Raw genomic sequence first — 12,601 nt, forward strand, 5'->3', positions numbered from 1 at the left:
GACTGTCTCTCTTTCACACAAAGAATCCTGAGCTACAACCGTCTGCGCTGCATCCCGGTGAGGGCCTTCGATGGACTCAAGTCTCTCCGCTTGCTGTGAGTGTCCGTCTCGCCGCGACACCTTTTTAAGAGCTGAAGCGGCAGACATTTTGAACACCTCTTCCTCCTCCTTCCTCTCGTCCTGTTTCTTAGATCTCTCCATGGTAACGACATATCGCTGATACCAGAGGGAGCCTTCAAAGACCTGTCTTCGCTCTCCCACTTGTGAGTAGCAGGAAAACATCAGCGTTCATCGCTTGCTCGGAAATAAAGGCGTCCACCTTTTTTTACCTTAAAAAAAAAAAACCCTCATCATTTCTAACACGCCTTTACTCAAAAAGCCAAAAAGAACGTGCCAGCTGTATATATTATTGTCTCTTGAATTCAGATTTGGAGCAGCTTCATTAATTCACAGCACAAATCATCCACGCTGTGGGGACTGGAGGGTCGAAAACAGAGCAGAATTCAGAGTGTCCCTTCATCAATAGTCAGACAATCAACACATAACACAGGCGAGCCTGGTCGAGAGAAACAACCTCCTCATTAAGGACGGAATAATTGATTTTATACTCCAGAGGAAGTGTCACTGTTTCTCTTTCTCCGCTTCCTCGTGATTTCTTTTTGGCTGCTTTTGAAAACACGAAGGTGGAGTCGAGTGCACTCGAGCTCTGCGTGGAAGTTTAAAGGCTCACAGCGTCAGCTTTGGTTACCTGCTGGTTGGGAATGTCAGTGTCACTGGGATCAGCACCACGGATAGCTCTGTTTGTAGACCGAGCCCACTCCAGACGCTGCTCTCGTTTTTCATCTCATAACACAACTGCATGCCACGCTGTGATCTCTCTTCAACAATCCAGGAAGCAGAAACAGAAGATGTAAAACTTTAAATATATAATGTTTTTATAAGTTGGTGAAATCACAAAAAGCTAAAGTTTGGATGGTGCAGGGAAAGGGAAGCAATCAGCCGTGACAAGGAGGCTAAAAGGCAGATTTGCCCAATCTCACTCTACTCTCTCTCTCTCTCTCTCTCCCCCTCTCTCTCTCTCTCTCTCTCTCTCTCTCTCTCTCTCACTCTACTCTCTCTCTCTCTCTCTCTCTCTGTGGCAGGGCTTTGGGTGCCAACCCTCTGTACTGTGACTGTCACATGCAGTGGCTGTCAGACTGGGTGAAGAGCGGCTACAAGGAGCCTGGAATCGCCCGCTGCACCGGACCCGGCGACATGACGGACAAACTGCTGCTCACCACGCCGTCCAAGAAGTTCACCTGCACAGGTAAACATACACTAACCGACATATACATATACATATATCATATACACACACAGCGGATTGCTCATTTTCACAGCTGCACGCACTCCGACACAGACTCCGAGAGGAGACCACAAGTTGCCAGCGAAAACTGTGTCTCCAAAATCTGTTCATGAAGAATGAGAAACAGCTTTGTTTCACATTTGGGAGGGTGCATTTTGGAGTGATTTAGCAGCCTTGACAGGATTTTTTTTTAAAAGGCCTGTAAATGGGATAATTATTTCAATCCAAAGATCAATCTGGAAACATAAACAAAATAATAAAATGGTTTTGAATCGATGGCAAAAAACCCCCCAAAAAGTAAGTATTTAACTTTAACTCCACACATGTGCTCGTTAGCTGTGACTCCTGATACTTCAACATGCTACTGACTGCTGACCCTTTGCTTTCTACCTCATTATATCACCTGAACTATGAATACGTAACTAAAATCTATTTTTAACCTAACCTAACTGACGCACTGTAGAAGTCCCGGGGCCTTGTGGTTTTCTAGTGCCAGGTAAAGTAGCACATCTTATCCCGGTACGTTCTCCTCAGTGCCAGTCTTCCCAGCTCCTCCAGACTTTCCTCCTCCTCCTCCTCCTCCTCCTCCTTCTCCTCCTCCGACCCGACTGAAGCGCCCCTCTCCCCCCTCAGACCTCGTGTGCTGACCAGCATTGTGCGTCCCCACTCTGAGGAATATGTTTCGTCAGTATGAGTCGTCGTAGTCCTGCAAAGAAATCTTGCATAGAACTCATTTGTAGCTCGGCCTCATTGCAGCAGCTACGTTTTTATTAGATCCGTGCAATCAAAAGGAAACTTGTGTGTTCTTTTTCCACCTTCCCTTGCTGCGATTAGCAATCAAGCTATTTATCACATTATTTATTTTTCACCACAAATTCACAATATTTCATGCTTACATTAGCAGTCATTTTTATTATGTAAAGAAAAAAAAAACAACACCTGTAAAAAAAAAAAAGCTCCCGTCTTAAACTGTAGACCCCCTGAGAATGCAAGATTTCTGCAGGAGTGTGCGTCAAACTCTGCACTCCAAAAACAGAACAATATAAAGCTAATTACCGCCCTCGTGTGAATACTTGTGTTTGTGTGTGTGTGTGTGTGTGTGCGTGCGTGTGTGTGTGTTTGTGTGTGTGTGTGCATCCCAAAGGTCCTGTGGAAATTAGCATTCAGGCGAAGTGTGAGCCCTGCCTGTCCAACCCCTGCAAGAATGACGGCACCTGCTCCAACGACCCGGTGAACTACTACCGCTGCAACTGCCCCTATGGATTTAAGGTACACACACACACACACACACACACACACACACACACACACACACACACACACACACACACACACACACACAGAGTTGTTGCAGCGATGGAAGCAGCTCTCTCTGTCGAGTTTCCCTTTACATGTGTGTGCTTGTGTTTGCTCACAGGGACAGAACTGCGAGGAGCCGATTCACGCCTGCATCAGTAACCCGTGTCATAACGGAGGCACCTGCCACCTGAAGGAAGGAGAAGGGAGCAACTTCTGGTGAGACCTTTTCCACTTTTCCTTCCACACTGGTTCGTCCCGGATGTTAACGGGGCTTTTCTCGAGGAGTTTTACTTATCATGGTAAAACTTTATCACACCTTTTATGTCTCTGCTGATGGATTTCTGAATTTTAAAAATAAAGCATAACAACAACGTTGAAGTGGTTTCATATTGGGGCTTGAGACTTTCATGATAGACAGGAAAACTGAATCAAAACAGGTTTTAACAGCCGAGAAACATTCTTGTGTAAAGTGGGTTGAAGTGACGTGTGTGTGTGTGTGTGTGTGTGCAGCAGGAGCGTTTGATGTTGATGTCAGTTGTGCACAAAGTGAAGCTGATTCAAACTCTTCTCTATATGTCTCTTTTACGCCCTGCATCCATTCACACATAGCATTAATAAAAAAGTCATTATCGGGCATCCTTTAAATATCCTGCTTCCTGACACTGCTGTCTGCGGCCTCCTCGTGAAGTTTATCGTTTAATATCGTGTGATTTATAGAACAAGCCGTTCAGCGCCCTCTGCTGATTTATCCCAGGAATACTCCGACAAACGTTTAACCTCGTGATCACAAATCCAGCTTTGTAACACGATGCGTGAGATTCAAAATGGGGGATAAAAGCAGCTATTATAAATCAGATAAGAAGTCCTGAGAGGTGATTTGAACAGATGCGAGGCTCAGACTTTAATCGTGGTTTAAAGTGCTCACATGAAGGTCATCGCTAACTGTAACAACAACAATAAAAACACAATTTAAAAACATGTAAACATAAAAGTTGTAAGCGCTGAGACTGATGAACGCCACGCATCACTTGACATCAATTAACAATTCAATGAAGCAGCGATTATAGGGTGGGCTTGTTGGACCCTCGGGAGAGAACGGCGCTCATGATGCTGCTAATGACAGGTGGGGATGAGTGTGCAGGAGGGAAAGGGCTCAGGGGAGCTGCTCCGTCCTCCGCCCTGCTGTGAGAATCACCTTCTCTTCATTATGTTGTTTAGTCTGAGCAGGAGGGGAGCTGATGTGAACCTCCCACTCAGACAATTAAACCGTCTTCCTCCTGCGTCTCTCGCTCGGTCGCCTTCTCTCTCTCTCTCTCTCTCTCTCTCTCTCTCTCTGTCCCTTCCTCATCTGAGTTTGTGTTTTCATCTTTGCACAGCACATATCCTTACCCGGCATAAAGGGCTTGGAATATTTATGGTGAAGAGCCATCAGCGACTGCATAATGAGATATTAATCCACCCGAGCGTGTGCCGCATAAGAGCTCTTTATTAGGCCCGTAATAAGCCACTCTTTGTGCGTGTGCGCGGCCCCCTGCAGGTGTGTGTGTGTAAGCAGTAATAAACCTGAGTAGTAGTCACAGAGTGAAGGCACGCTCGCGTTAACAGAATAATGACTCTCTGCTGGGGATGTGGAGACGGAGCTGACACTGCTGATATCAGCTGCATGCGTGGGTCGAGTGTGTGTGTGTGTGTGTGTGTGTGTGTGTGTGTGTGTGTGTGTGTGTGTCCTTAAAGATCTGTGTTGTCGCTGATATATACGCAGCCCTACATGAGTCTATCCTGTGATACTTAGTGTGTGTGTGCGTCTGCTCTCAGGTGTGTGTGTCCGGAGGGTTTCGAAGGCGACGCGTGCGAGATCAACATCGATGACTGCGAGGACAACGACTGCGAGAACAACTCCACCTGCGTGGACGGGATCAACAACTACACGTGCATGTGCTCGCCAGAATACACAGGTAACACGCACGGATGTGAGGAAGTGCCTTTCCTCGCCACGGGAGTCCAGGTCCCCAAAGTCATCCGCTCAGATAGATGCTGAAGGAGAGACTCTGCACGTGTCTTGTTTTTGGCCTCGATTTGTGATTGAAATCAAGGCACCTGAACGCATCGTGCAGCTTCTATCTGTGGACATGTGGTCACGTCATTTTCAGAAATTAGCTAACGAAACAAAAGGGACTCCTTGTGGCGTCCATCTTGCATGCAGCGGGAACGCAGTTAACTCAGGTCAGGTGTGACGTCATTCCCAGCTCCGAGATCTGACCTCGGAGATAAATGGACTCGCACCATTAGAAGCATTTACCGGCTACATGCCTGATTCTAAGCAGCGTCATTTAAAGGGATACTTCACCCATTTACATGAAGTTGTGTATCATTAGAAACATGGTAGTAGTGTTGAATGGTCGTGAATCCAGAGACGAGAAAAATTTGTTTTTCTTTGCCTGGAAGTTTTCTTCATGTGATGCAATATGACGCTTTTTGCATCACATGAAGAAAACTTCCAGGCAAAGAAAAACAAATTTTTCTCATCTCAGGGCAAAATGAGGGCTGGATTCACAACCATTCAACACTACTACCATGTTTCTAATGATACACAGCTTCATGTAAATGGGTGAAGTATCCCTTTAAGAACCCCACTGACATGTAGAAATACATCACAGCTATTTTTATTGTTATGTAGTTTGTTATCTTCATGCGTCCGGATTGAAGAAACCACAGTCGTGACTCCAAACCAGTAACTCTTTCTCACTAGTCTCTTCTAACGACTCCTTTTGTCTGCTTTTGCTGTGTGCTAATCATCTCTGTATGCTAACCTTTCTTAGCGCTGTTGTCTCTTTCTCTGTGTTTCTTTGTGTCGCTGTCCTCCGTCCTGTCTTTTCTGTCTCGCTCTGCTTTTGTCTCATGTTTTTTTGTGGTTGCAGCTGCTACCAATGAGGTGGAGAGAGGTCAGTCTGTTCTTCACTCTGTCCTTCCTTCCTTCCTTCTTCCCTCATTGCCAACCTTCCTTCCTTCCTTCCTTCTTTCCCTTCCTATCTTGCCTGCCTTGCACTGTTGCTTGCTTTTATCCAATCTAACATTTAACTCCACAGATGTAACAAGTTGTATGCAGCCTGTTGCTACGTCAGCAGTGCATTACCACTTGTCCTTTTTATTAAAAACTGCTCTCTCTCTCTCCTTGTGGTTGGGCAGTCTCCTAGCGCCCTCTACTGGTGTTTCATTTAAAAACATAGGTAGTTAGAGGTATATTGTTGTTTATGAAGTTTTGTCTGTAAAGATCAATCACGCTCTGCAGACTGTCGAGGTGAGCAGAAAAAAGCCGCTGAAATCGAGGCACCGAGCATGCAAACACATCTCCCATCCTCTCACAGACACGATTACATTGATCCCTAAGTGATCCATTAATTATTCCTCTGGTGGAGCCGAGCCGTCAGGAGTATTGGTTTATTCCCTGACGCCTCATCAGTGATTCGCTGAGAGTTCAAAGTTTCAGGAGCGCTCCGGCGTACACACGAGCACACGGGCAGGATCTGACATTCCCGGAGAGATGCAATCATTTATCAGACGGCTGTGTTGATCCCGGCCAAAAGAGAGTCATCCATCATCACAGAGTACACACAGATACACACACACACACACACACCAAATGCTCTGTCATGTAAAGATGTGTGAGCAGACACTAAATCCCTATTATTATTATTATTATTATTATTAATATTGTTTCTTTATGCGTATTAAAATGTTTTTATCATTTTTGTAAGGAAACAAAATGTCATAATTTGTGTGTGTGTGTGCTTGTGTGTTTGTGTGTGTGTTCCTAGGGGAGCTTTGTGAAGAGAAACTGGATTTCTGCGCCACAGAGCTGAACCCGTGTCAGCACGACTCAAAGTGCATTTTGACCCCTCAGGGATACAAGTAAGTGGACTACGAACACACACACTCACACACACACACACACACACATATGGGTACACACACGAATCTCCTTTTTAATACAAATCCTTTTGAAAATCTTTATTGAATCACATTGGGGCTGATTCATATAATACAGTGTGTTGAGTGTGTTTGTTTTTCTCTTTGTCAGGATTTAAAAAAAAAAAAAAAAGTATTACTATGACTGTCAACACCCTCAGCTGTCTATATAAAGAGAAAGCTGACTGTCTGAAGTCTCAGTATTAAGAGTCATCTGTGTGTGTGTGTGTGTTTCAGGTGTGAGTGCACGCCTGGTTATGTGGGTGAGCACTGTGAGCTGGACCAAGACGACTGCGAAGAGAACAAGTGTCAGAACGGAGGTCAGTGCATCGACGCCATCAACGGATACACCTGCGTCTGCCCGGAGGGATACAGGTACGCTTCACAGCCCTGCAGGAAGCCTTACACTTCACACACCACTCTTTCTAATCATCACCAATTTATTAGGAAAAAAAACGTGACAACGGTGAGGAGCGATCGACATAGATTTTTAGATAATTTTGCAGGATTTTTTTTTTTCTCTTCAAAGTGACAGTTTGATGTCCTGCACACTTGGTTCATCACAGAGGTCGATGTGCAGACCCCCCCCCCCCCCCCCCCCCCCCCCCCCCCCCCCCCCCCCCCTAAAAATGAAGCACAGCGTGTGATGCAGAAGGAGCGCCCCCTTGTGTCCATTTTCATTTTGTAGTTTTTAGAAAGTTAACGTTCTCCTCAGGCACGTGGGTTCAGGATTTATTATCTAGTATCTGGATTTAGTATCTTGGGACTTTTTTGGGAGGAAATGGAGGCTACCAAAATGAGTTTTTAAAAGTATGAACACCTGTTGTTTCACAATTTGATCAGTACACATAGAAGCTGTATGCAGCGTTCATGCTTCATGCATCACTATCGCATGTTTAAACCTCACAGACACTTTTTTAATTACTCCTTTAAATTTGTGTTGCAGCGGCTTGTTCTGCGAGTTCTCTCCCCCGATGGTCCTTCCGCGCACAAGCCCATGCGACAACCACGAGTGCCTCAACGGCGCCCAGTGCGTCGTCGTGGGAACAGACCCCCGCTGCCAGTGTCTCCATGGCTACGAGGGCGAGCGCTGCGAGACGCTCGTCAGCGTCAACTTCGTCAACCGCGAGTCCTACCTGCAACTTCCCTCCAGTCACCTCTCGCCAGAGACCAACATCAGCCTGCAGGTAGGAAAACCTGCAGAGGGTTTCACACCCTGCTCTGCTCATGTGTGACAGCATTCACACAATGACCACATACTGTAGTGTGAGTGAGTTCCAGTGGGAAGGCTAAAGAAGCTAAGTGAGGCTAATCAGTCAAATGAAAGTTAAAAATAAAACCTGTTTATTTCAACTTCAAGGCCTTTTAAATGAGTGTTTATTTCTTTGTTTCCAGATCGCTACAGATGAGGACAGTGGCGTGTTGTTGTATAAAGGTGATAATGATCACATCGCCATGGAGCTGTACAGAGGACGCCTCAGGGTCAGCTACGATACTGGATCCTACCCTCCGTCTGCTATATACAGGTACATTAGCAGAAAGGCTCTCGGTGACACCACTTTCACATGATGGATGACTCAGATGTTGAGACCGCCCTCTCTCTCTCCCTCTCTCTCTCTCTTTCTCTCTCTCTCTCGCTCTCTGTCAGTGTGGAGACAGTGAATGATGGGAGCTTCCACGCCGTGGAGTTGGTCGCCTCAGACCAGACTTTATCTCTGTCCATTGACGGCGGGCCGCCCAAATCCATCAACTCCATCAGCAAACAGTCCACACTCAACATCGACTCTCCACTTTATCTGGGAGGTGAGTCGAAAACACAATTTATTCTTTTTTCTTTCTCTGCAGTGTTTTCACATGTTAGCGAATGTTAGCTAAGCACACGGCACACATGCTAACTGAGACCAGAAATATTGCAGACATTTTGTATAATGGCGGCTGTTGGATCAGCACGACTAGAGTTACGTGTCTGTGTTGAGTCAAATCCTCAGAGGTCGTGTTTTTTTTAGCGTGCACTTTCTTAATCGTGCACATCTCCCTCCAGGTATGCCTGAACGAGCCTCGGCCTCGGGGGGTCTCTCGTCCCTGCAGCACGGCTCAGGTGGGCGTAATGGCAGCAGCTTCCACGGCTGCCTGCGAAACCTCTACATCAACGGGAAGCTTCAAGATCTCGGGGCCGGTCTGGGTCCAGGCGTTCCGGGCACAGGGACCGCACAGAGCACCAGCAGGCAGTGGCTGGGTCACGGGGTGGAGCCGGGCTGCCAGCCCTGCCAGAGAGGTGCCTGCGTCCAGGGGGACTGCCACCCGACGGGGCATCGAGGCTTCACCTGCACCTGCCACCCGGGCTGGACAGGGACACTGTGTGACCAGCAAGTCAACAACCCCTGTGACGGCAACAAGTGAGTGGTTTTAACTGTGGATTTGAGGGATTCCAGGGTTTCTCTCTAAAACTGTCTTAAAACCTAAAAAAAACGTTAAACAAGAACAAAGCGTAAATTTGAGTTGGCTGGCAGACGATTGTCACGATCTAATTTTTCCAGGACTTAAAGTTCCAGTAGCAAGAAATTCAGGAGCCATTTTTGGCTTCTTTCTAAACTTTAAAGAGCAGGTGGTGAAGTTTGAACATGCTTCATCATTACTGTCTTTGATTTTGTCTCGATATCTTTAAGTTGTCGAATTTGAACTTGCATTAAAAGTCAAGATCACATCACTCCTGTAAAAGTCCTCCTGCACTGGTTCAGTTTTATCTTTTAAAATGTCTTCATCAAACACATTGAAGAAAACATTTTTATAAACTGGCTTTCATGTCACTCATCTTTTGGTATCTTTAAGCTGATTTTATGTAATAATAATTTTAGCTAATGTCGGTTCTGATCCTTGACAGCTGAAGAGTTTGGGTCTGTCCTCACTTAATTTCTATCACGTCTTTCATTTTCCTGTTTTGTTGGTTTTTTTACGAGAAGAACCTTGAAAGCATTTTTAAATTATTTTTTTAAAGTGCGATGCATTTACAATTTTAAATCTTGTTCCCTGTCAGGTGTATCCACGGTACCTGTCTTCCAATCAACTCCTACTCCTACTCCTGCCGCTGCCAGCCCGGGTTCGCTGGCGTCCTCTGTGACGAGCAGGACCAGGATGCGGCGAACCCGTGCAGTCTGCCTCGCTGTAAACACGGAAAATGTCGAGTGTCGGGACTCGGGAAGGCGTACTGCGAGTGTAACAGCGGATACACGGGAGAGGCCTGCGACAGAGGTGAGGGAACTGTTTCACACGTGCACGATTGAAAAGCTCTGGCAGACTTGACCCTGAGTCGTTGGTTCACACGTGTCCCTCATAGTGGGAGTCTTTCCTGGTCAGAGTGGAGGCGGGAGATCTGAGCAGGAAAGACGTGACTTAAAAAGTAAATGGAAAACTTCTGTTTTGCGTTGACACGTGCAGCTCGCCCAGGAGGGTTCAAGAGTGTGAGGTCACCAATCAAACTTCTTCCATTTCCACTTTGGATCATATCTCACGCTTTCCAAGCTTTCAATTCAAAGCCCTTTTTAATGAAACCTTTCTTACCTTTGCTTTGCTGTCTTCTATGTGTCTGATTAACAGCCTATAATGTGTGTGTGTGTGTGTGTGTGTGTCTAACAGTGTTTGTTGTCTCTGCTTTAACACCTCTAACGCGCTGCTTTTTCAACTCAGCCTCTCCTGAGCCTCCTCTTAATCCTTCACGAGGGATAAATCAGGTGAGACCGTTTGGTCACAGCTTTATTTCTTTATTCACCTCCCAGTTAAACCAAAGTATGTCTGCCTGAAGCCTTGTTTCATGTTGGCCTCAACATGTTGCTTCTTCCCATTTTACTCTTTTAGGAGATGCACGGCAATAAGATGTGTTGTTTTACAGAAGCCCTTCGAGGCCGTCTTCCTCACATTGTATCTCACTCTGTTTTCACGTGGACGTTGTTTACTCTAGATCTCAACTTTTGAACAGCAAAACTTCTCCACAGCAGATTTCTTGCCCAATAGTCTCCTGTAGATTGCATCAATCAATCAGTCATTATTTATGAAGCGTCAGTTCATAGCATGAGTCATCTCAGGACACTTCACAGAAGAGCAGTCTTTGTTCAGAAACATGTGAAGGACGGATTGTTGTCCTCACTTCCTCGCCGCTGAGCTGGAGGTCGGAGCAGGTCTTTGCATGAATCAGGAGGGCGGTGGGGGGGGACGACACAGTCTGATGGTAGAGCGGCTGGGTGGTAGAAGTGCCAGTTCACCCTCAGGCGATGCAGGCTGCGAGATAAATCCTCCAGTCCAGGCCGCCTGCATCAGATCGAAGCTTAGTGACTCAAATGGCTCCTTTTTTTGCTACTTAAAGAGTCGGGCAACATTAGAGAAAGGATCCCAAGCAATAGACATGCAGCATGCAGACATGACATGGCCACCAGACTCCATTTACAAAGTGGTCATTTAACAGCAGAACATGTAGAAACAAGGCTTAACTTGACAAATGATGAATTCCTCTTTCGTGCTGCTCGTTGCTTCAAACGTGAGCGTTGATAACTGTCGATCTCTCTCTTCCCTCCTCCTGCCTGCAGAGGTGGCCTGCCGAGGTGAACGGGTCCGAGATGTCTACCAGAGACAGCAAGGCTACGCGGCGTGCCAAACCCAGGAGAAGGTCTCCCGTCTAGAGTGTCGGGGCAGCTGCCCGGGGGGAGCAGAAGGACAGGGCACCTGCTGCACCCCCCTCCGCAGCAAACGCAGGAAATACACCTTCCAGTGCACTGATGGCTCTTCTTTCGTCCAGGAAGTGGAGAAGGTGGTCAAGTGCGGCTGTACAAAGTGTTCCTCATAAAAAAAAAAAGTGTATAAAAATAGAAGAAAAAAAAAAAAGAGACAACACCTTTAGCAGATTTGCTCCCCTACAGAAATGTTTTATGTTCCTGCCCGCCTTACTTGACCCTCGTCTCCCTCGTCCAAGGTGTCCGACTCCTTCTGAGAAAAACCCTCCACCCTCCACCAAACCTGTTTTTTAAAAACCCTTTGAAAGGCAAAAAAAAAAAAAAACCCAAGAGAAACAACGAAAAAAGAGTTTCTTTTCTTGTCAGTGCTGGACTGATGATCGATGCTTCCTCGGTGGGGATGTTGAATTGTATTGTAAAGTACAAAAACAGACTTATTTTTTATTATGAAGTGGAGAAAAAGACAAAAAAAAAAAAAACACAAGAGTTGACTTCTTCCTTACTTTTTGTTGGTCATGATGACTCCAATGGTGTGCCACACTGTCTCTCCCCCCCCCCCCTCCCCCTGGAGGACCGACCGGTCCCTGGCGGTGGACCGCCTCCTGTAGACTCCCTGCTTCCCGTCTGTGAGTTGTGTGTTTTAGGAGTAACCTTAACTGGTAGTACCACAGACTCACCACTAGGAGGAGCTGCATTTAAGGCACGGGGGGAGACGGAGGGCCGTGATAACCCCCCCTACAACACCAGAACCCACCACTGTTAGACCTCCTGAACCCTCTGAGACTGTGTGCACCATCCCACACACAGCTGTGCTCGAACTTGTGGTATTTTTTCTTCAGCTACTGAACAACACACACACACACACACACACACACACAGAAACTCTCACCTGTAGAACGTAAACATATTACCTGCCAGGTTACAAACACTACTCTGTTTATCTCCTCCCAGTCATGGATGACAAGTATTTATTGTATCATAAATACCTGTACTTATTCAGTAGATCCCCGATGTATCAATCTGATTCTTTTAATATATATTAATTTATATTTGTCCTTATTTTTGTATTAAAAAGACATAATCTGTCAAGATAGCTGAACTAACAAAATGGTGTCCTTTATTTTGGTTGAAGAGAAGTTGTTTTTTTGATCACTGAAACTATTGTGCTTGCCAGAGACCTTAGTTACATTTTAATCTGCAAATGTGACGTGAAGACATTGTATATTTTTGTCGCGTTTCCTGAGAGTTTGTACTGTGCCATTTACCAGAA

The 12,601-nt window shown here is 46.0% G+C and overlaps 1 protein-coding gene across 1 annotated transcript in view; it reads left to right on the top strand.

Moving 5' to 3' along the window:
• Positions 1 to 11,659, top strand: part of slit2 (slit homolog 2) — a 110,913-nt gene extending 99,254 nt beyond the window's left edge. The window contains exons 26-40 of the mRNA XM_079337891.1: positions 24 to 95; positions 192 to 263; positions 1,143 to 1,306; positions 2,490 to 2,614; positions 2,763 to 2,860; positions 4,460 to 4,599; positions 5,563 to 5,586; positions 6,460 to 6,553; positions 6,848 to 6,985; positions 7,557 to 7,797; positions 8,006 to 8,136; positions 8,259 to 8,413; positions 8,652 to 9,006; positions 9,645 to 9,859; positions 11,188 to 11,659. Of these exons, the coding sequence (XP_079194017.1) occupies positions 24 to 95; positions 192 to 263; positions 1,143 to 1,306; positions 2,490 to 2,614; positions 2,763 to 2,860; positions 4,460 to 4,599; positions 5,563 to 5,586; positions 6,460 to 6,553; positions 6,848 to 6,985; positions 7,557 to 7,797; positions 8,006 to 8,136; positions 8,259 to 8,413; positions 8,652 to 9,006; positions 9,645 to 9,859; positions 11,188 to 11,444 (2,281 nt within the window). The 3' untranslated portion in view covers positions 11,445 to 11,659. The remainder of the gene's footprint in view (positions 1 to 23; positions 96 to 191; positions 264 to 1,142; positions 1,307 to 2,489; positions 2,615 to 2,762; positions 2,861 to 4,459; positions 4,600 to 5,562; positions 5,587 to 6,459; positions 6,554 to 6,847; positions 6,986 to 7,556; positions 7,798 to 8,005; positions 8,137 to 8,258; positions 8,414 to 8,651; positions 9,007 to 9,644; positions 9,860 to 11,187) is intronic.
• Positions 11,660 to 12,601: the final 942 nt, after the last annotated feature.

This window comes from Symphodus melops (genome assembly GCF_947650265.1).
Source record: "Symphodus melops genome assembly, chromosome: 2".
Classification (NCBI taxonomy): domain Eukaryota; kingdom Metazoa; phylum Chordata; class Actinopteri; order Labriformes; family Labridae; genus Symphodus; species Symphodus melops.